Raw genomic sequence first — 20,921 nt, 5'->3', positions numbered from 1 at the left:
TTGCAAAATCTATTGTAAAGCACATGGAATTTATTTTAAAAAGCATTAATAACTGAAATCAGACCTGACTCGGTGATCATCTCAAGATTCTATCAGTCTTTCGCATGTCTTCTTTGTTGTCTTTACCCTTTGCAGGCCGGGTCGGACCTTCTTGCAGGCTGCATGTTCTTCCACCCTGCTGGTGTGAAGCGCTGATTAACATCGGCGTCAGTTCCTCATGAGATCTGCAGCTTGAGGTTCTTCCTCATTCAACCTGGGGGCTGAATAGATAACATCCACCTCTGTTCCTCTGCGGCCATGTTCGGCCTCTCGATGAAAAGTCACAGCTGCGTAGTCGAGCTGGTCTGGGCCTCGTCTCTGTGAATCAGGGCGAATTAAGACGAGCACAGTGTCGTTGGAAAAACGCCAAACATGCAGCTTGAACTGTGAGAACTGATTTCAGGTTGAACAAGCTTGTTTACAATGATAATGAAGTTTCAGATCATTCAGAACTGGATGATCCGAAGGAGGAAAGAAGGAAAGAAGCTAAATACCTGGTGTTCTGTGTTCTTGTACGATTCAGCCTGAACTGTTGGGAATTTTTAAAAAAAGATTGTATTTAATAGCATTTAGTAATACTGGTGTACTTATTTCAATTAGTGCACAAGTAAAGCTTGAAAAACAAACCCACCGTCTCGGAGCCTTTTGTTCTTAACAAGCAGACCAATGATGACCATCAGAAGGAGAACAGTCACAGAACTCAGGATCACATTCATCAGGTGGTCTGATGTTTCTCCTGATTTACGACATAAACTCAATTAATTCACAACACAAGTTAAAAACATGGTAAATCAAACATGTAAAACCTGGATTTGTGTCAATATGAGGTTCTAGAAAATGAAAAGAGGATTCTTACCGTGAACTTCTAAATGTGTTTCTTCAACAATTATTGGGTTCTGTTGAATGTAATATCCACAGAAGTAGAGTCCAGAGTCTGATACATTCACCGTCTTGATCGTAAGAAAAACCACAGACATGTTGGAGCTCATTACAAATTTCTCTTTCGGAAAGCCTGCACAGTTCTTAGTGTCCTCATCTGGCTTGAACATGGAGGCGACACAGTGAACATTTCTGGTCACTCTATACCAGATTATTTGAGTAGGACTAATGGAGAAGTTGGAGCAGAGCAGTTTGACGTCTTCACCAGGCTTCACCTCCACAGACCGAACCTCTAATCCTGAGATCCCGTCTGAAACAACATCAACAGCAACTTCACACATGAAATTCCTCGCAGTCAAATGTGCAGATTTGTTCATTTCAAAGACTTACTGAGGCAGCAGAGAAGCAAAACCGCTGACAAGATCACGTTCCTCATTGTGCAGGGTTGATGACTTATACGGCTCTGCAACAGTCAACTTTCATGAGGCGGAAGAAGGAAGTGAAGTTTTCTGTATTTAGTATTTATGAACACATGAACTAAAACACTCATAGAAAAACATCTTGAACCGTCCTATTTTTTATGTGACTACTATCGCCTGTTATGGAAAAATAGTCTTTTCCTATAAAGACTGAAGTGTGACGTTCACAGTCTGTGATCCAAGGACGACCTACACGCTAAGAAAAATATGTTAAAAGACGGTAGAATCTCCTGTGATGATGTAAAGGAATTTTCCGTTTTGACATTTTACAGGAGTTTCTCCATTTTGTTTTTCTTGATGCAATGCATTGTTGGTACAAGAATTCTGGGCCGATATCCAGAGGCGTCTGGCTGCAGGAGCTCCACTCTCAGGCTTCCTCCACTGCCAGACAGGAAATGACGACGCATTTAACCCGCAGGCGCAAGCTACATGTTAGCGGTAAGTTGCTACTTTGAAATTTCCCGAAAAAGTTATGAAGGTATGGTTCCTTGCGTGTGTTCGCGGTTTATATACCTGCTGTAAACTAATATACATTGATGATAATAACAGCGTGTTACACTAGTGGTTTAGGTTCCGTGTCATTTTAAAGCTAAGTCATGCTAACGGTGGCTACTAGCATTAAAGCACCCGAGGTTTACCTTTTTTCATTATAGCATAAAGTAAATGTTCGTATATCTGATGGGTGAAACCGTTTGTAAAAAGTACAGCGGTAAACCCTTAATAAAGTAGCTAATGCATTGCAATGAAGTAGAAAACGTGTTTTTCTCAGCTTGTGAAGGTTTTAGAGAAGCGAGGTTTTCACAGGACGGCCAAAGTATCAACATGTAATGTAAAGCAACATGATGCATTACTGTAGTTTATATTAGTATCTAAAGTTGTTAAAAATAGTTCAACCTTAATGGTAGTACCAGTTGTAGTAAAGAAATTCACATATATCAAATGCAGGAGTGATATTAATCCATTAGCAATTGATAAAAGTGGCTGCTTTTTATTTTCTCTTTATTTTAATTAATATTTTATATGGTATGTCTTTACATTTAGCATGTATTCCATTGGGGGGGGAAGCATTTTTGTGGTTGATCTCTGTGACTTAACAACATGGCGACAACCAACAGCCTGCAACACACTGAAAACTTTACCTATAAGTTTACCATGTCACACTGAGTTTCAATTAAACTATAATTCTTAAGCATTTTCACTGTTTTCATTCAAATTATTCCTTTATATTAGAGCGATGCTACAATCAAAGCTGCCGTTGTGGTTCCTTTGTAGAAACCTGCTCACTCCCTGCTCTCTGTAAGGAATGATGCTCACTGTGACGTGTAACGTTTATAGGTAAATATTATCAAATGTTCATTAAAAAAATATTCATTTGATATAAGGTGTGTTGTCTTGTTCTTTCACACAATGTTGAGTTCAAATGTCTGTAAGGTTTTGAAGCCAACAATGAATCATTCTTGAAATGACTAATATAATGTCAGTGTGGACTAATTAAAGCCAGTCAGACTTGGGGATCGAATCATCGAGTACAAAATAATTAAAAAATTAAAAAAACATTTGTACTCATTAGTATCTGGCGTTAGTCCAATTATCAGTTCGCTTCTGTCTGCCTACTGTAATTTCAGGGTCTCATACATAATAAAGCACAGCGTTACACAAGAGCAGGGATTGATCGATTGCACTGCATCTTTCCAAACGCAGGTTCATATCTTCAGCTGGTAATATTCAAGTAAATATATAGATGCCAAAATATACCACCAGTAGCCCACACCTCAATGTTTAATACAACACATTGATTATGTGATATATGGTTGCCACCAAAGTGTTTCAAAAGAAACAATGAACAGATGTAACGGAGGTCAACCCGTAAATACAGATGAACTTCTCTTGCAGTGTGCGGCCTGCAATATGAGGACTATGGTGCCTCGCCGCTCTGGTTTCCTACTGTGAGTAGTTCTGAGTGGCGAGCTGGTCTGAAACTGTACATCTGAAGTTTCACATGCAGGAATAGAACTGTCCTCTTCGCGGTGGTTTATCTGTCTCACACCAGGCGAGTGCAGAATGGTGGTTTCACACTCGTGTGTGCAAGTGTCACACTGCACGTCTCATGCTACCCAAAGTGCAGGGATTGTGATCGGGGCAACATTCAATGTTATTTTTGAAAAGATTTTTTTTTTAAAAAGAAGAACAGAAAACCGAAGATAATTCTTCCCACACCTACCTGGACTCAGACTAGCATGTTGTGAGTTGAGAGCGTAAACCACGACTCCACCAGTGGGAATAAGCAGCTTATTCTTTGTTCTACTCAAACATGCATGAGGATGGAATTCCTAACCTTGGGAATTTAAACAAAAAGAAGCTCTGCTACATCACTTGAAACGTTGTTGTGTTAAACAGAGCCTGAGACTCGTGTCGCAACACTTTGACTTTTTGTAGAAGACCAGACAGTTTTGCAATGGATCAATAATAAAACAACCGACAGAAACTGGAGTTTTCTGTCGGAAGAAAAAGCTTGAAAAGGTGAAAAGAAGAAGCTTTATTTATTTGTAGGAACAATCTACAAGGATTAGAATTGGGAAAGCAGAAAAAACAAATTCCATTGCTATGCAGATGATACTAAAATGTATTTATCTATGAAGGTCGGTGATATTTATCAACTTCTCCAAGTAGAAGACAAGACAATAAAGCCAGAATGAGACATAATTTCCTGCTCCTGAACTCGGACAAAGAGAGACGTGACCTAAACCTATATTAACACTGGATACCATTACTTTCACCTCCAGTGGCACTGTGAGGAATCTTGATACATTGACAGTTTATACTGATGGTACTCAGCTTGAATGTCTTGTCGTTGGTGGTTCAATGATTCGTGTGTTTTTTGTTTGTTTTTTAAAGCAGAGATGTTGTTGAAGGCATTTGTTCTGAGCTGTAGGACCACAATGCTTCTCTGTGGTTACAGTGTGGCACGTTTGTATATCGAATGCAAACACAAGATGAAGACTTCAAAAGTAAATGAAACACCATGTAAAGCACAAAAAGTCAGGACATTTGTGGGTTTTTTTGTAATACTGAGTTCGAACAAAAAGAATTTGAAAGCTTGATTGTTTTCGTTTTTATGTCGCCCCTATGCATTCGCAGCACGAGCAGCTTCCTCCCACACGACAACAATACACAGGATTTGCACAGTTCACATCAACACAATAATAACCTCCCATTGTGAGGTTATGATTTCTCTCTATTCTGTCTTGTGGTGGTCAGACTGCAGCAGAAGCTTGCTGCTCGGGTGGTTTCATGGTTTCACCTGTGTCTCCAGCTCTCTCTCAGCTGTTCTCCTTCCACCATTTGTTCTGGGGTGAAGACGCACCGCTGCGTAGTTCAGGCTGTCAGACTCGTCGCTCTGCAAAGGAAAGTATTTACCGTTTACAGTCTATACACTGGTACACATTCAGTGGTATGAGCTCCTGTAAAGTCAAATTACCTGAGTGTTCTGAGGAGTCTGTCTCTTATCTTGAGCTGAAGGACCAACAGGACGTCTGTCAGACACTTTGTATTGAAGCTTTGCACGACAAGTTCAAGTAGAAACGATAGAATTACCTGCTTGAACGATTCTGCTTTTAACCAACAGGGCAACGATGATCATTATGAGGAAAACGGTCAAACCTCCCAGAAGCACGCCAGTTGGGTTTAGTGAACCGTGAACCATTTCTACAACAAAGACAAACATACTAACATTAACATTTGTTTAATATTCAGCTTGACAGTGATTGTAGTGGATATTTACCTCCGATCTTTAAGTTTGTGGCATTAAAGATGATCAGGTCTCTGTTATCGTAATGTCCACAGAGGTACAGGCCGAAGTCCGACGTCTCCACTGGTGTGATGGTCAGAAAGACGTGACTTCTTTGGGAAGTCATCTTGAATTTTCCATTGTGAAACCCAGCATGGAGCGTCTCGTTGCCGTCAGAGCTGACCATAGACGAGACGCGGGTGACGTTGAACTCAGCGTCGGTCAACCTGAACCAGAAGATGTGGGTGATTTTGCCGGTGAAGTTGGAGCACGGCATCGTGACGTCTTCGCCGGGCAGCAGCTCCACGGTGCGAACGTCACAAACGGAGAAGGAGATCCAACCTGGGACAGACGACAGCTCGAATCAGAAGGCCGTAGTTTAAAGGGTCATTCAGTGACACTGTTGTATTCGGTTGACGTCAATGAAAGTGGAGTCACTCACAGAATATAAAAAGAAGAGGTGGCAGCAGGTGAGAGTTCTCCATCGTTTGTCACTGATGTGTGAAATCGCTGTGAGAGTGATTTCCGCATTACGAGGTGGGGAGGTCTCTGGGTCTCTGGGTCTCTGGGTCTCGTTCGCTCGGATTGGGTGGCTGCTTCCACAGAAATTAAATACGCTAAAGAACGCCCTAATATTATCATGTTTTATACTACTTCCAATAAACTAAAAGAAAGTTGTACGTGTACAGAAGATGTATTTGCCTGTTTTTTTCTATATTTATCATGAGGAATTATGATTTAGTCCATCAGATGTGAAACGGTAAACTATGTTGTGTACTTTATGTAGAGATTAATGCTTTTATTATCAGGTAATGTGAACAACGAGATGCTACGATCCCTGAAAAAAGAGTTCACCTCTTTTTGTTTCCTACTTTCTACGACTTGAAATGAAAAATGTTCAAATAACTTGCCTGACAAGTGATGACAGAGTGATTGTGAACGTTTGAATGTGCAGATTAATGTGAAGCTGAACCTTCTGTTAGATTCTGATGTGGCTTTAAATGTCCCGGACACTTGGTCATCGTGTCTTACTGTCGGATTTCTCTTCTCTGCTTTGTGGAACTGTGGAATAAATGAACGAGGAGCAAAACAAACGTGACTTCATGGCCTGGATGAGGCATTTCGGGGGATCCAGTCCACCGCCACTGATTTTCTATGATGTGAGAGGAGCTTTCTTGTGAGTAGTTCAGCTTGAGATGCATGAGGCGAGTGCAGGTACCTGCCTGTGGTTTTCACTTTGAGTCACCGCAGTGGAACATGGCGGGGGAGGAGGTGCAGAACGTACAGTCACAGTTCTTCACGTGTCGCACATGAACGCGAAGGGAGAGGAGATAAAAACCTGTCGTACACAACTTTGGCAGAAGCGGCGACCATTGTCTTTTCTTTTTTTTTTCAAGACAGGGTTGAGACTAGAGACTCCCCTGGCGAAGTCTGGTGACTTTCCATCAGGGTCCTAAACCAGAGCTTCAGACCTACTGGTCCCTCAGACGAAATAAAGAATCAACCTGCAGACCAGATTAAAAAACTGTCAATGTTTTGTCGTGGAGCAGATATAAAGACAATTAGCAGAATGAAGCGATAAAACTAGAGTCATCAAGTCATCTGATGTTAGTGGTTTGTGTAGCTTTGGTTTGTCGTTGAATTATTCATATTTAGCCTTGCCTCTCACTGTATCAGCCTCCCTGCCAGACCGCTTGATTCTTCCTGTCCGTCTTTGTCTATCGAACCAGCAAACCTTTAGGAATCCCCTCGTGTTTGCAGGGTGAGAAAATAACCAAGACTAAAAAAAAAGAGATCTTTATTACAGAAGGTTGATTTCAGTCCCTCACATTGATGAGCTACTTCCTGAAAGTGAAAATAAAATGCTTCCTCTTCTTTCTCCAGTACAAACGATGTGAGGGTGTCTGATGTTGAAGGAGCAGAAACACCTGATGGCCCAAAGGGAACATCAGTGAGGTCGTGTCCCAGTGCATCTCAAAGACTCATCACTCAGTCTTCAGTCTGGACCGGGTGGAGACCAAGGCAGGGCCGAAGAAGTGCACTTTGCAGAGTTTTCATCTCCATTCCCAAGGGTGACGATCGTAGCAGAAACCAAAGTGCTCAATTGAGGAAGCAAATGTCTTTTCTGCCAGGAAGCCTGAAGGCCCCTGCAGACTCCCTTTTGGAACCCGTAAGAACAAGAAGAAGATTCTGCAGTTCTGCTAGAAACGTGCGAGGTACCTGCATGTTTAAAAAAAATAAAAAAATCGACCACCATTCCCATTCCAAAGCTAAAACATCCCACATGCTGCAATGCTTTGAGAGGCCGGTGGAAACTATCATCTGCTCTTGTCTTCCTGAGTCCATAGACCCTCTTCAATCTGCTTATAGAAGCAGAGGTGATGTCATCTCCCACGTCATGCACTCCGCACGCTCACACCTGGGGGGGGGGGGGGGGGGGGGTGGTCTTTGCTCCTGGATCCAGCATGATAGTGTTGGTTGGGTGCATTGCCAAGAACAACGAGGCTGCCTGTTAGGAAGCGGTGCCTCTGCTGGAAAACTGGTGTCAAGAGAACAGCTTGGTCGTCAACATGTCCCAAACTAAGGAGATGGGGGGGGGGGGGGGGGCATCACACTCCCTGAAACCTCTATGGAGTCACAGTGGGGAGATTCCTGGACTCCTATAAGTATCAGTGTTTTTCAACCTTTTTGAGCCAAGGCACACTTTTTCCTTTGGAGAAATCTGGAGGCACACCACCACCACCCGAAAATGTTAAAATGTGAAACTCTGTAGCCTCTATTAACAATATAAAGTCTTTCTTATCAAAGTTTTATCAACAGGAATCAAATAAATACAGAAAAAAGTATTTCCCAATTTCTTTTTTTAATAGTGACTCCCTCAGTGTGAAACCTGGACCTGATGGATGAAGAGCTGAGATCCTGGTTCACATTCTTCCTTTTCAAAAACTTCTCCATCACTGTCACTGACACAGTACTTTGATACAAGATGGTAGCAGGAGGTGGAGATTAACCACACTGACGTCTGTCAGTTTCCATTTCAACGGCAAAGTTCTGTGCTGCCATCTAGTGGTGAAGAGTATTTATACATGATTACTCTGCAACACACTGCGGCTGTGAGAGTAAATGATTTTTTGAAAAAAATGTGTAATTGTATAATTTCCCACGGCACACCTGACTAGATCTCGCGGAAACACCAGTGTGCCGCGGCACAGTGGTTGAAAAACACTGGTTTAGAGCATTTACTTGTTTGACATTTAAAAAAAAAAGAAACAAACATCAGGATTTCCAAAGTGTAACTTTATTAAAAACAAAGGCTCCAGTGTTTATTTGGATGAGCTACAGTAGTTCTTGGCGTTCCCCCTGCAGTTCAGCCTCCCTCTTCATCGTGGTCCTCCAGATCCGGCATGTCTTCGAATCCCTCCTGCTCCTCCTGCCGCCGCTGCTCCTCCAGCTTCTCCTTCTCCTCCTCAGCCCTCCTCCTCTCCTTCATCGCCCGCTTCATCTCCTCCTCCACCTCCTTCCTCTTGTGCTGCACCTCCTCCTCCTGCTTCTTGTTCTTGTCCTGCTTCAGCTTCTCCTTCACCTTCCGGTTCTCCGATGTGTCGTAGGCCCACTCCTCGTCCGAGTCGCTGATGTCGTCGTCCTCGATGTCCCAGCTCGGCGCCGCCGCCTCGTTGCTCTCGGTGAAGCCGTCGTCCGCCGGCTCCGGCTCGGCTTTGTAGTTGGGATCCTCCAGTTTGCCCCAGGACACCTGGTCGGCCTTACGCAGCAGGACCTCCACTTTGGACGGGACCATGCTGACCGAGCTCTGCTTGGTGTCGACCACCTGGAGACGGGAGGAGTCCGAGACCCAAGTGAAAACTCAACTCAACTCAACTCAACTTTATTTATAAAGCGCTTTAAGCAGCCGTAGCTGAGACAGAGTGCTGTACATTGAAATAAAAATATAAGAGGCAAAATAAAAACATTAAAACAATAAAAACAATAAAAAAGTTAAAGCAATAAAAACAATCAGATGGTAAAACAATAAACAAAACATAAAAAGTTCAAACAATTAAAAAAAAAAACGAAGGCACTAAAACCAGAGCAGAGTCTCACACTGAGGTAAGAGCCAAAGAATAAAAATTGGTTTTAAGACGAGTTTTAAAAATGGACAGTGAGGGGGCTTGTCTAACAGAGAGGGGGAGGGAGGGGGAGGGGGGGGGGGGGCATTCCAGAGGTTAGGACCGGCAATGGAAAAGGCTCTTTCCCCTCTGAGCTTCCGTTTGGACCTCGGTACCTCCAGGAGCAGCCGGTCAGCTGACTTGAGGCACCGAGCAGGAGCGTATGGATGAAGAAGCTCAGAGAGGTAAGGCGGGGCGACACCATTTACAGATTTAAAAACAAATAAAAGAATCTTAAAACGGACTCTAAAAAGCACAGGCAGCCAGTGGAGGGAAGCCAGAATGGGGGTGATGTGCTCGCTCTTACGTGCCCCAGTTAAGAGGCGAGCAGCAGCGTTCTGCACCAACTGGAGGGTGAGGGAAGACTGGTGACTCCAAAGTAAAGTGAGTTGGTGAGAGAAGACTGGTGACTCCAAAGTAAAGTGAGTTGGTGAGGGAAGACTGGTGACTCCAAAGTAAAGTGAGTTGCAGTAATCCAGCCGAGATGTAATAAAAGCGTGGATTACTGCTTCTAGGTGCTTCTGTGTCAGAAACGGCTTTGCCTTCACCAGCTGCCTCAGGTGAAAGAAGCTGGACTTCACTATAGCCCCAATCTGCACAAGCACAAGCACTTTTCCAAAGGCTTCTGCGGCTGTACAACGACCTTCAGTTGGTCCTTCACCGTACGAGACGGAGTCACAGAATCGTTTTTGCAGACTGTCGGAGCTCAGTCGGTGCCGACGCAAAGTGACAATGCAGGTCCATGCTACTGATTACACAAGAATATAATGTCATGATGTCAGAAGATGCTAAATGAAGGTTTGTATCTCCCCCTAGTCTTCCCTCTCCTCTCCTCTATCCTCTCACCCCCACCGGTCAGCAGAATGCCTCCACCTCTGAGTCAAAGGTTTCTTCCTGTTCGAGGGAGTTTTTTCTTTCCACAGTCGCAAATAAACCTGCTTGCTCTTGTGGATCTGTTGGGTTTTTCTCTTTTGCACCTGGAAATGACTGTGTTGTATTTGGTGCTGTATAAATAAAGTTGAATTCAACATGGACCGAACCCTCGCCCTGGCCGTGTTCTTATGAGTGGAGAGACAAAAAAAAGCTATGTTTTCCCCAAATATCAGACTCAGTCCGATCGTGGTACGACCGATCCTAGAACTGAACCCGACCCATCTCAGCTCGTAGAGTTTACAAACGATTCTCCTACGATCCGATCTTTCATCTCAAACAGCTAAAACAGTTTGTACGAGCCTTCATGTATCAAAATATACTGGTATATACCATCTAGGACCATTACATTTTCCAGGGGAGGGGGGGGGTTTCTACAATCCTGCAACTAAAAATCTCCATTATTCCTACACAGCAAAAAGCCCAGACAAACCACACACACACACGCACGCACGCACGCACGCACGCACGCACGCACGCACACACACACACACACACACACGCACACACACACACACACACACACACACACACACACACACACGTACTCACCCCCCAGAAGTGGAAGTTCCTCTTGAAGAGTTTATTGTTTTCAAAGTGGATTTGACAGGAGAGCTGGAGAGAAGAAACACAAAGATCAAAGATCAAAGATCAGGATTCACTATGATTTTAGATGATCAGAATTATATGTGATCAATACTTAATTTCAACTTCTTTCAGATTTGACCGTTATTGTCGCTGGAATTACAGTTTTTTTAGTAGAATGTTTGCTATTCTAATTAAACACTTTCTTCTTTTCTCCTTTTTAACTTCTTTCTATATTTCTAATTCATCAAACAATGTGTGGTGTCCTGCTGGTTATCACCCCTTGAACATGATTTTTTTTTTAACTGAATAATGAAGTGTAAATAAGCTTTTCTTTATTATTATCTGATGGAATCTAATAGTGGGTCAAAATATACATATTTCTGTTTGTTAATCATGTTACAAAATGAATAAGGGAAATTGAATTCACGTTTAAGGACAATTTACAAAGAGACTATTAAAAAGTAGATAATGTTTTAGAGGACAATAACTGCTGTCCAGATGGTTCACCCCCCAAAAAACATTTTTAGAATATCTTTCAAATATTAATGACTTTTTATTTGCTCTTGGTTGTGATTGTTTAATGTTTCACTTTAAGAAACTATATTCAAGTTTATTTCTCCCAACATGGAGGCTTTCATAAAGCTGTGATTGTTTTTTTAATAAAAAAAAAAACTGAAAATCAATCAATAATAAATTGTATATAACATATTATATTGTAACATATATGTTATTTTATTGTTATTAAATTGATGATTGGCAGTAAAATGCCTGTTCAGTGACATTAAAATGTCTTTTAATTTAGCAGGATTCTATCAAAACGACATTACAGCGTTACTGGAAGCTTCTAATCAAGAACACCTTAATAATTAATTATTAGAATTTTTCGTTTTTTCTTTTGTTTTGTTTTCAAATCCTGTATCCTCACTGCATTTTATTTGTTTTCTGCGTTTGCGTCCTCACCACAGTCCGGTTGGCCTCCACACTAGAAAGCTCTGGGATGGCGTTCTTGGCGTAAATCGTCACGATGACGTTGTTTGCGGTCTGATGCCAGTCGTATCGACACGCCACCTTCTTCTTGTCCTGGAAACACAAACACACACCTGTCATCTGAAAACACGCGGAGTCACTCAGTGTCACGGGAAAAACATCAGCAACAACTGTATTATTCACTTTATTGAACATTGTATTTATGATGGTTTTCATCACTTTTTACAGATTATATGTTTCTAATAAACATGATTTATCACACAGGATCGTGTTTTTCTTTATTGTAAATTTAATTTATTTTGAATTAAAAGGTGTCCTACCAAGAACAATGATGCAGCCCACAGGTTATTTATTATTTAGAATATTCACTTTAATTTTAAAAGATATGTATTCATTTATTTGTTTGTTTGTTTACTTATTTATATAATTGTTTGTTTGTTTGTGCATTTTACATTTCCATGTTTTTCCTTCATCTTGTTATTTTCATCATAGTTTTTTGATGTAATTTCTTTTTCATTTCCATTTTTGTTTTCTTGTTCAGACGAGAATTATTAAGTAAAGAATTAACTTTTTTGACTGTATCTTTCTTACTTTTATTAATACTCTATTATCTGTATGATCTTTTTTTATTTACAGCAATTTAAATTTGTGTTTTGTCATTGTTGACCAAGTGTGAATTTTACTGGGGAAAATTACATTTGTGCATGTATTTATTTCATTCATTCACTTTGTGAAACGTTGTTTTGTACTTTAGATAGATTATTTACTGTGTTTGTATCCTTTTGTTTTCTAAACCATGGTTTTACTATCCCTGTCTTTTATTTTCTAATTTATTGTGATTTCACACAATTTTAATTATTAAATTGAAAAATGTTATTGAAAACATTTTTTATTTGTTCATGTTTTTATTCAATTACTTAAAAAAAAAATTCTATCTATTTTGTACATTAGATATGTCTAACTATTAACTATTTTTTATCCTTTTTTTTAACAACCATTATTTTAATATCTCCTCCCATTTTTGTGATTTGAACAATTTTAATGATTATAATGAATAAATCTTTGGTGGCTTGTTACCTGCTTGGGCACCCAGCGGTGGTTTCCAGAGCTGCAGCCTTTCTGATCCAGGAAAGCGTTGAAGTCTGTCGTCTTTATGCAGCAGCAGTTCCAGTACTTGTAGCTGAACAGACACACGGTAGAAACTCTTACTTTGTTAAACCAGTTTGGTCAAATCCAGACGGACCAGCGGCAGCAGGAGTGTGAAGTGGCGACTGTCCTCACCCCTCGTGGAAGACGGGCGCTCCGGGGTGGTGGTGGCAGACCTCGCTGTCCGTCTCGGGGCCTTCGTACACCTACACACACAAACACAACGTTAGCGTCCAACACACAATGTCCACAAGGTCATAAGGTCATAAGGTCATAAGGTCAGCGGCCCAGAGGCTTCGGACCTCATCACTTCTTTCATATTTTCATATTTTTATATTTTTATATTTATTTATTTATTTATTTATTTATTTATTTATTTATTTATTTATTTATTTATTTATTTATTTATTTATTTATTTATTTATTTATTTTTGCTTAATTTAATTTATATATTTATTTCATTTATATATATGTTTATTTATTTATTTGTATATTTTTGTTTATTTTCATTTGTATATATTTATTTATTTATATATTTTTTGTTTATTTTCATTTATATATATTTATTTGTGTTTGTTTGTTTATTTATTTATTTATTTATATATTTTGTTTATTTTCATTTTTATATTTTATTGTTTAATTTTTGCAGACATGTTGATTTTTTCAGTACATTTCATAAGATGCTGGATTGTGTGTCACTGAGATGTGTGTTATTAAAAAGCAGAAAGTCGTTGCACTCTCACTGCCATCCAGCAGGATGACGATTGATTTTCATTTGTTATTTCATTTGTTTTATTTAATTGAATTTGTTTTTTTTCCCCCCAAGAACTTCCTCGCCTTGTAATATCATTGATACTTTTCATTTATGGATAAAAGACCTGCTTGTTAACGTTCAACGCCACCGAGTGATGGTCAAGTAAGAATATATCCGTAAAATCTTTAATTATTGGGAAAAAAGAAAAGAACAGGATTACAAGTATTAATTAAATCTATTAGTGATATATTATATTGTAAGTTGGATTACTCTTTTAATATTGACAAATGTACAAGTAAATCAAATTTAGATCATGTTCTATAAAAAAATAAAGTGCAGACGATAGAGAAAAGTAATATTTAAGTCTAAATTCCTCTCAAATAAAGTCATTTGAGACGATTTATTACAATGAGATGATTTGAAGGAAGGACTTGTGTAACTGCCTTTGTTCTCCACTAGATGGCGCTCCTGATACACTTGAGCAGGACTGGAGAGGAGGCACTGTGTGTGTGTGTGTGTGTGCGTGTGTGTGTGTGTGTTATTTCTTACAGTGACGGCCCGACATCAGCAAACTCTTCACCCACACACACGCACGTACGCACACGCGCACACACACACACACACACCCACACACACACACACACACACACACACGCACACACACACTCACTGTTTTGCAGCCCGGGTTCTTGCAGCGGGTTCCCTGTACGACCGTCTGACTGTCTGCAGGAAAAGTATTGCATGAAATTGTAAAAATCATTGCACATTTTATTGTGAAAGTATTACAAAACGGATAGAAAAGATGGGGACGTGAAACCATCGTGAGATAATGCAAAGGTTTGATATGATAATGATATTTAATAGGACTTATTTTAACCTACAAACACAAGTTCATGTCTGGAATCTCTCACTGTTAAACTACATGAAAAGTTTAAAGTTTAAAGAGGCAAATAGACACATAATCAAAGGACAATGCAAAACATTAGCAAAGAAATTAAATAAACTATTGTTTTATCAACCAAACAAAAACCTGTCTGGCTGTACAGAAGTGTTACAACAGTATTTATTTTAGAAGATGTAACAATATTTGCATAGTTACCAAATATTGTGCAAAGTTTTTGTTATGATAACGCCTGAAGAGACGTTTTGTGCGGCTTTGCAAAGTTAGTCAAGTGTCCCACGTGAAAAGAACCTATATGAGGATATATGCGCATATATGAAACATATAAGCAGTTTATTTGCACATATATGACAATATATATGCTGCATACATGCGTATATGTGCCACATATAGGCAACATTTAGGTGCATATATGTGAATATACAGGCCATATAGCTCTCCTGTACTGCTTCTTTATGTCCACATATATATGGACATATATATATCTCACTTTGGCAACTATCATACATTATCAAGGCAATAACTGAGAACTAACTAAAAAACAATTATGTAAGAAGAACATATAGGTGCATATATGCACGTATATAGGTACCTGTATGCATGTATAGGTGTACACATATATGTACATACAATATAGGAAAACGGCCAATTTTATATATGTCACATATACTAAAACCTATATTAAAACATATATGTTTATATAGGTTCTTTTCATTTAATAGACATGAAGAAACAGTCGAGCCAGAAATGTTCATTCACTTCCAGCTGCTGCTTTTTGCACCACATTTATATTTAGTTTATTTTCTCTCCTTGCAAGAAGCAGAAACTCCATTAAAACTCCCAAATATTGATTTTTTTTTTGTGATGTTGTTGTTGTTGTTGTCCCCCCCCCCCCCCCCCATAGACTAATGGAGTGTCGCTCCTGCAAGATGTGGTGAATGTTTTCAGCTCAGTGTTTAGAAACAAGCGACTGGAGGCCAGTTCTTCTCCTGACCTTTCTTCTCCTGCTCGCCCTTCCTGCTCACGTCCAACTTCTCCAGCGCCTGAGCCAGCGACGCCGCCACCTTGTGGGGCAGCTTGGTCATCGGCTCGTCACTCCTGCACACACACACACACACACACACACACACACACACACACACACACACACACACACACACACACACATAGATAAAGTGCAATGAGACAAGAGTGCAGACTGATACAAGATGTATCTGCTGCATTATTTATTCTCAGGATGATCTCGTACTGACCTCGCTGCACGCACACACACACACACACACACACATACACACACACACACACACACACACACCTCGGCCTCTCCTTCTGCAGCGTCTCTGCAGACTTGGGCCCCTGGTAGATGATCTCCTGCTCGCTGGAGGTTTTCCTCTCCACTTTATTGGAGGTGACCTCTGGCCTCAGAGGCTCCTGGGGCTTGTCGTTGCTGTGGCGACCACGAGTGCAGCCCTGCGTTGGTGACAAACGGCGTGAGCTGGATTCCTCTGCACGTTGCAGAACTCATCAGGACGTTTCTCCGTAAATAAGCGAGTCTGAGGAAGGGTTTCAGTACAAACTGAACTTTACACGTGCAGAGTGTCAAGACAAGCTGCAGTGTCTATAGACCCCCGGTGGCCGACAAGTGCGACGGCACTACAGAATAGAAACGTCTTCCACGGGATAGAGCGTCACCTCAGCTTTAAAACGAGGTATGACTTGTGTTGCTACGTCCCACGTGGAAAGAACCTATATGAGGATATATGCACATATATGAAACATATAAGCAGTTTATATGCACATATATGCTGCATAAATGCCACATATAGGCAAAATAGGTGCATATATGTGAATATACAGGCTATATAGGTTTCCTGTACTGCTTCTTTATTTACACACACGCACACACACACACATATATATATATTTATATATTTATATTTATCAAGGCAATAACTGAGAACTAACTAAAAAATAATTATGCAAGAAGAACATATAAGTGCATATATGTACCTATATAGGTACCTGTATGCACGTATATGTGTAAACATATATGTACATATATGTGCACATATGCACATATAATATAGGAAAACAGCCAATTTTATATATGTCACATATATTAAAAGCCTATATCAAAACCTATATTAAAACATATATGTTTATATAGGTTCTTTCCATGTGGGGTGGGCTAGCAAGCAAGCTACGAATGCTTTTGTGGAATATCTCGCCCTGGATCTACATGTTCAGCGCCAGCGGGCGACCTCTCCAAGATGGCGGCGCTGTAGACACGTAGCGTCAACAGGCGCTGATAGCCTGGTGTTTATATTTATGCCGCTAACGACAACCTTCTCCTTCATTCACTCCTTGTCTGTCTCTGGTGCTGAAACTCGGAGGCTCTGGACGCTCACTGCTCTCATCAACTCTCATTAATCGTGTCCTGAAACCGTGAATCAGGATCGGCTGTCTGCACGATGGAGTGGCTCTCGTAGATTATTATCAATATTCACCATTAATTACGATACTCGGCTGGAATGGAAGTTTCGGCTGGAGCTGCGAGAGCGTTTCACATGAAAGAGCTTCCAACCACATCCACCTGATTAAAGTTTCATCAAAGCAGCTGAATAGTTCTCCAGCTCATTTACACTGGTACAGAGGCCCTTCATCATCATCATCATCATCAGTGGTACCTGAATGGAGAGGAACTCGGAGAAGTCTGTGGTTCTCTTCTTACAGCAGGACCAGCCCTGGAACACAAACACTGAGATTCTTAAACCACGAACACGTTCAGAATCACATTAACGCCTTTATTTACTATTTACTTTCACGGTGACGAGAAAGAAGCGTCGGTTTACCTTTAGCGCGTCGTGAAAGATCGGGACTCCCGGGTGGAAGAGACACGAGTCTGAGAGAGAAGACAGGGACAAGTCAGGAGTGTCTCACACGTCGGGGAGGAGAACCTCCACGTGTTTCCAATAGGTGGATGTTGGGGTCATCAGCTGGACCCCGACCTTCACTGGGTGTTTCCACCCGTGACCACAAGGCCGTCCAGCAGCGACGTGGCCAGGACACTGTCCCTGTCCTCCAGGCTCCCAGCTTGTGTCCTGTCTCCAACCTGACGCTTGTCCCTCAAGTCGCCTCTCAGTCCAACCTTTGTCCTTCGATTCCACACAGATTACGAACCATGACTTATATTATATCATATATTTCATATGGCATATTGCATGTGCATATACATATATTTACACAAGTCCAAGTATACTATTACTATTGGTATTTTTATTATTATAAGTATACTATTACTATTGATATTGTTATCATTATTATTTTGATGTATATATATATATATAACTATATATATATATATATATAGTTATTTTATTGCTACCATATTGTTATTGTTATTTTATTGCTACCATTATTAGTAGTACTATACACGAGTATTATACACTATTACACATTGTTATTATCTGTATTATTGTTATTACTATTATATAATGCCTACTTCCAATGGCTCTGCCACTGCACCTTACTATCTATTTATCTTGCTTTTATCTCGTGTTTATTTCTAAATGCCCATGTTCCGTTCTGTGTTTTACTCTATGTCTTATACCCAGATATATATATATATTTTTTTTTTTTATTTCTATTCTATCGTATTTTATAATATTCGTATGTACCAGATTACTGCAACAAGACAATTTCACTTCGGGGATGAATAAAGTAATTATCTATCTATCTATCTATCTATCTATCTATCTATCTATCTATCTATCTATCTATCTCTCTATCTATCTATCTATCTATCTAGCTATCTGTGACATCCGTCTTCCACCGATGTCAGCCATGTTGTCCACCCGTCATCTGGTCTGGGACAAGGTGCTGTTATCCCACATGGAAAGAACTTATATAAACATATATGTTTTGATATAGGGTTTTTATATATGTGACATATATAAAATTGGCCGTTATCCTATATTATATGTTCATAAATGCACATATATGTACACATATACGTGCATACAGGCACCTATATAGGTACATATATGCACGTATTCATGTGTGCATATATGTACCTATATGTTCTTCTTACATAATTGTTTTTTAGTTAGTTCTTAGTTATTGCCTTGATAATGTATGACAGTTGCCAAAGTGAGATATGGGCTATATATATGTGGAAATAAAGAAGCAGTAGAGACCTATATGCCCTGAATATTCACATATATACACCTCAATTTTGCCTATATGTGGCATATATACGCATATATGTGCATATAAACTGCTTATAGGTTTCATATATGCACATATGTCCTCGTATAGGTTCTTTCCATGTGGGATTTGGCTTTTGTAATCTCTGCAGCTTCCTCACAGCTCCTCCCTCGACACCAGGAAGATCTTCTCCCTCCGAGGTCGGCTTGTAGCCCCGCCCCCTCGCCACACACACTGAGTGACCAGAACAAAGCAGCATGGAGGACGAGACTGATCTCCAACCAGCTCTCAGGCTCAGCAGCAAGCCGCCGCTCCACATCGAAGGTGTTTGGAGACTTTCAACCAGCCAGAAGCGTCAAGGCAGAGTTATTTGCAGTCTTTGACGATGGAGCTAGCACGTCACACCAGCACAACTTCCTGGTGGAGCGTTTGAAGCGGAGGCGTCCCGTTGTTACTTGTACCGCCGGAGAACTGAAGGAAGGAACGTTACCGTCGCCAACGTTTGATAAATTCATTTACTTTCAGTTGTGCAACGTGAGCTTGAGCTCTGCGCACCTCGGTGGTGCTAGCTAACTGTGTTTGTGTTTGGCTACTGGTAGTAGCTAGTGGCTAAACAGCTGTGTTTAGCTAGCATTAGCTAGAAATAGCATATAATGCTAGCATGAATGGTCACGGTGGCTAACTTACAGCTAGCAGAACACGGCTATCTCGCCACAAGCACCACCAAAGTGTAGAGCTGCTAGCTACGGTAGCAAGCAGATTGTAGTAACATTAGACGCATCTGTTCAACGTCACGTTTGACAATTCATGATTAGCGTTAGCTCAATCACGCTGTGGTCGTTTCCCAGTGGAACACATTACTAGACTGACGTTTGCTAGCTTAGCATCATGATTCACTACAACAACAACAGCAGTGTGTATTAGGAGTGTGTATGAGGAGTGTGTATTAGGAGTGTGTAGCAGCAGTGTGTATCAGCAGTGTGTAGCAGCAGTGTGTAGCAGCAGTGTGTAGCAGGAGTGTGTAGCAGCTGTTCACAGTGTCGCTGCAGTGAGGACACACTGATGGTCCCATATAAGGAAGCCAGATAGAGAAACGTGGCTGCATGCTGGAACACACACACACACACACACACACACACACACACACACACACACACACACACACACACACACACACACACACACACACACACACACACACACACTTAACAATAAAGACGAGTCAGATACTTCAATAAAAACACAACTTATTCAATCAGGTAACACTTCAACGACGGTTTGTTCCTCTTAGTTTACAGTGGAAAGACCGTAGTTGGCTGTTGTGGTACGATTCTGACATAAACTTCTTGACAATTTCCACATGAAGCTCTAAAGTTCCACATGGAGCTCTAAAGTTCCACATAGAGCTCTAAAGTTCCACATGGAGCTCTAAAGTTCCACATGGAGCTGTAAAGTCGTCAGGGATCAGAACAAATACCCAAAAAGTTTGACTGTTATTTGAGTTTTGGGCCACAAACACTGAAAATCAAGCAGATGAGGTCGTCATGAGACACTGAGGCGAATGAAAACTGACCATCGTTGTTCTTGTCGGCGTCAAACTTGTGACCGCAGCCTTTGTTGTAGCAGAGCAGAGCCATGTTGGCCTCTGGGGTCCTGGGAGTTCCTAGGAGTTCCTGGGAGTTCCTCTTCCTGTCCTGCAGCTGCAGGTCTGGACCAGCAGGTTCTGCTGTTCTGGACTTTGAGTCAACGGAAGACGTTCCAGAAGTTTCTCCTGGCAGCAGGAAGGAGAGAGGAGGAGTGATCGACTTTTCGAGAAAGTGGACGGTGGGGGGCTCTCTCTCTCTCTCTCGCTCTCTCTCTCTCTCTCTCTCTCTCTCTCTCTGTGGCTGAATGAAAGATAAAAATAGCCCCCCCCCTCCCTCACAGCTGTCAGGACTTATCTGGAGGTGAGGGCTTCACATTCCTCTGGCGTCACCAGGCGCTGGATGCTCTTCAGTTTGGACCAATCACAAGCCTCCACCTGCCGACGGTTCGATTCCCGCCTCAACCCACGAGCTAAAAT

At 41.0% G+C, this 20,921-nt stretch overlaps 1 protein-coding gene across 1 annotated transcript; it reads right to left on the bottom strand.

Annotated features, from left to right (window-relative positions):
• Positions 1–8,503: 8,503 nt before the first annotated feature.
• Positions 8,504–20,681, bottom strand: LOC308147059 (cysteine and histidine-rich domain-containing protein 1). The gene is made up of 11 exons (XM_080519118.1): positions 20,433–20,681; positions 17,506–17,555; positions 17,341–17,397; positions 15,969–16,123; positions 15,648–15,751; positions 14,423–14,475; positions 13,134–13,204; positions 12,930–13,032; positions 11,826–11,945; positions 10,830–10,892; positions 8,504–9,010 (listed from the first exon to the last, which is right to left on the bottom strand). Exons 1-11 carry the CDS (start codon positions 20,494–20,496, stop codon positions 8,552–8,554), a joined length of 1,299 nt encoding a protein of 432 aa, XP_080375244.1. The 5' UTR covers positions 20,497–20,681; the 3' UTR covers positions 8,504–8,551.
• Between the last annotated feature and the right edge of the window lie 240 nt (positions 20,682–20,921).

Source organism: Blennius ocellaris (assembly GCF_963422515.1).
Source record: "Blennius ocellaris genome assembly, chromosome: 23".
Taxonomy (NCBI): domain Eukaryota; kingdom Metazoa; phylum Chordata; class Actinopteri; order Blenniiformes; family Blenniidae; genus Blennius; species Blennius ocellaris.
This window is presented reverse-complemented; position numbering and strand designations above follow the sequence as displayed.

What these genes read in the sequence shown, in the direction of transcription:
- LOC308147059 (XM_080519118.1), bottom strand. Translation starts at nt 20,496, where the DNA reads ATGGCTCTGCTCTGCTACAACAAAGGCTGCGGTCACAAGTTTGACGCC. An exon ending in CTGCAGAAGGAGAGGCCGAG is followed by an intron (nt 15,752 to 15,968) that starts GTGTGTGTGTGT and finishes GTGTGTGTGCAG; the next exon opens with GAGTGACGAGCCGATGACCA. An exon ending in GCGCCCGTCTTCCACGAGGG is followed by an intron (nt 13,033 to 13,133) that starts GTGAGGACAGTC and finishes GTGTCTGTTCAG; the next exon opens with CTACAAGTACTGGAACTGCT.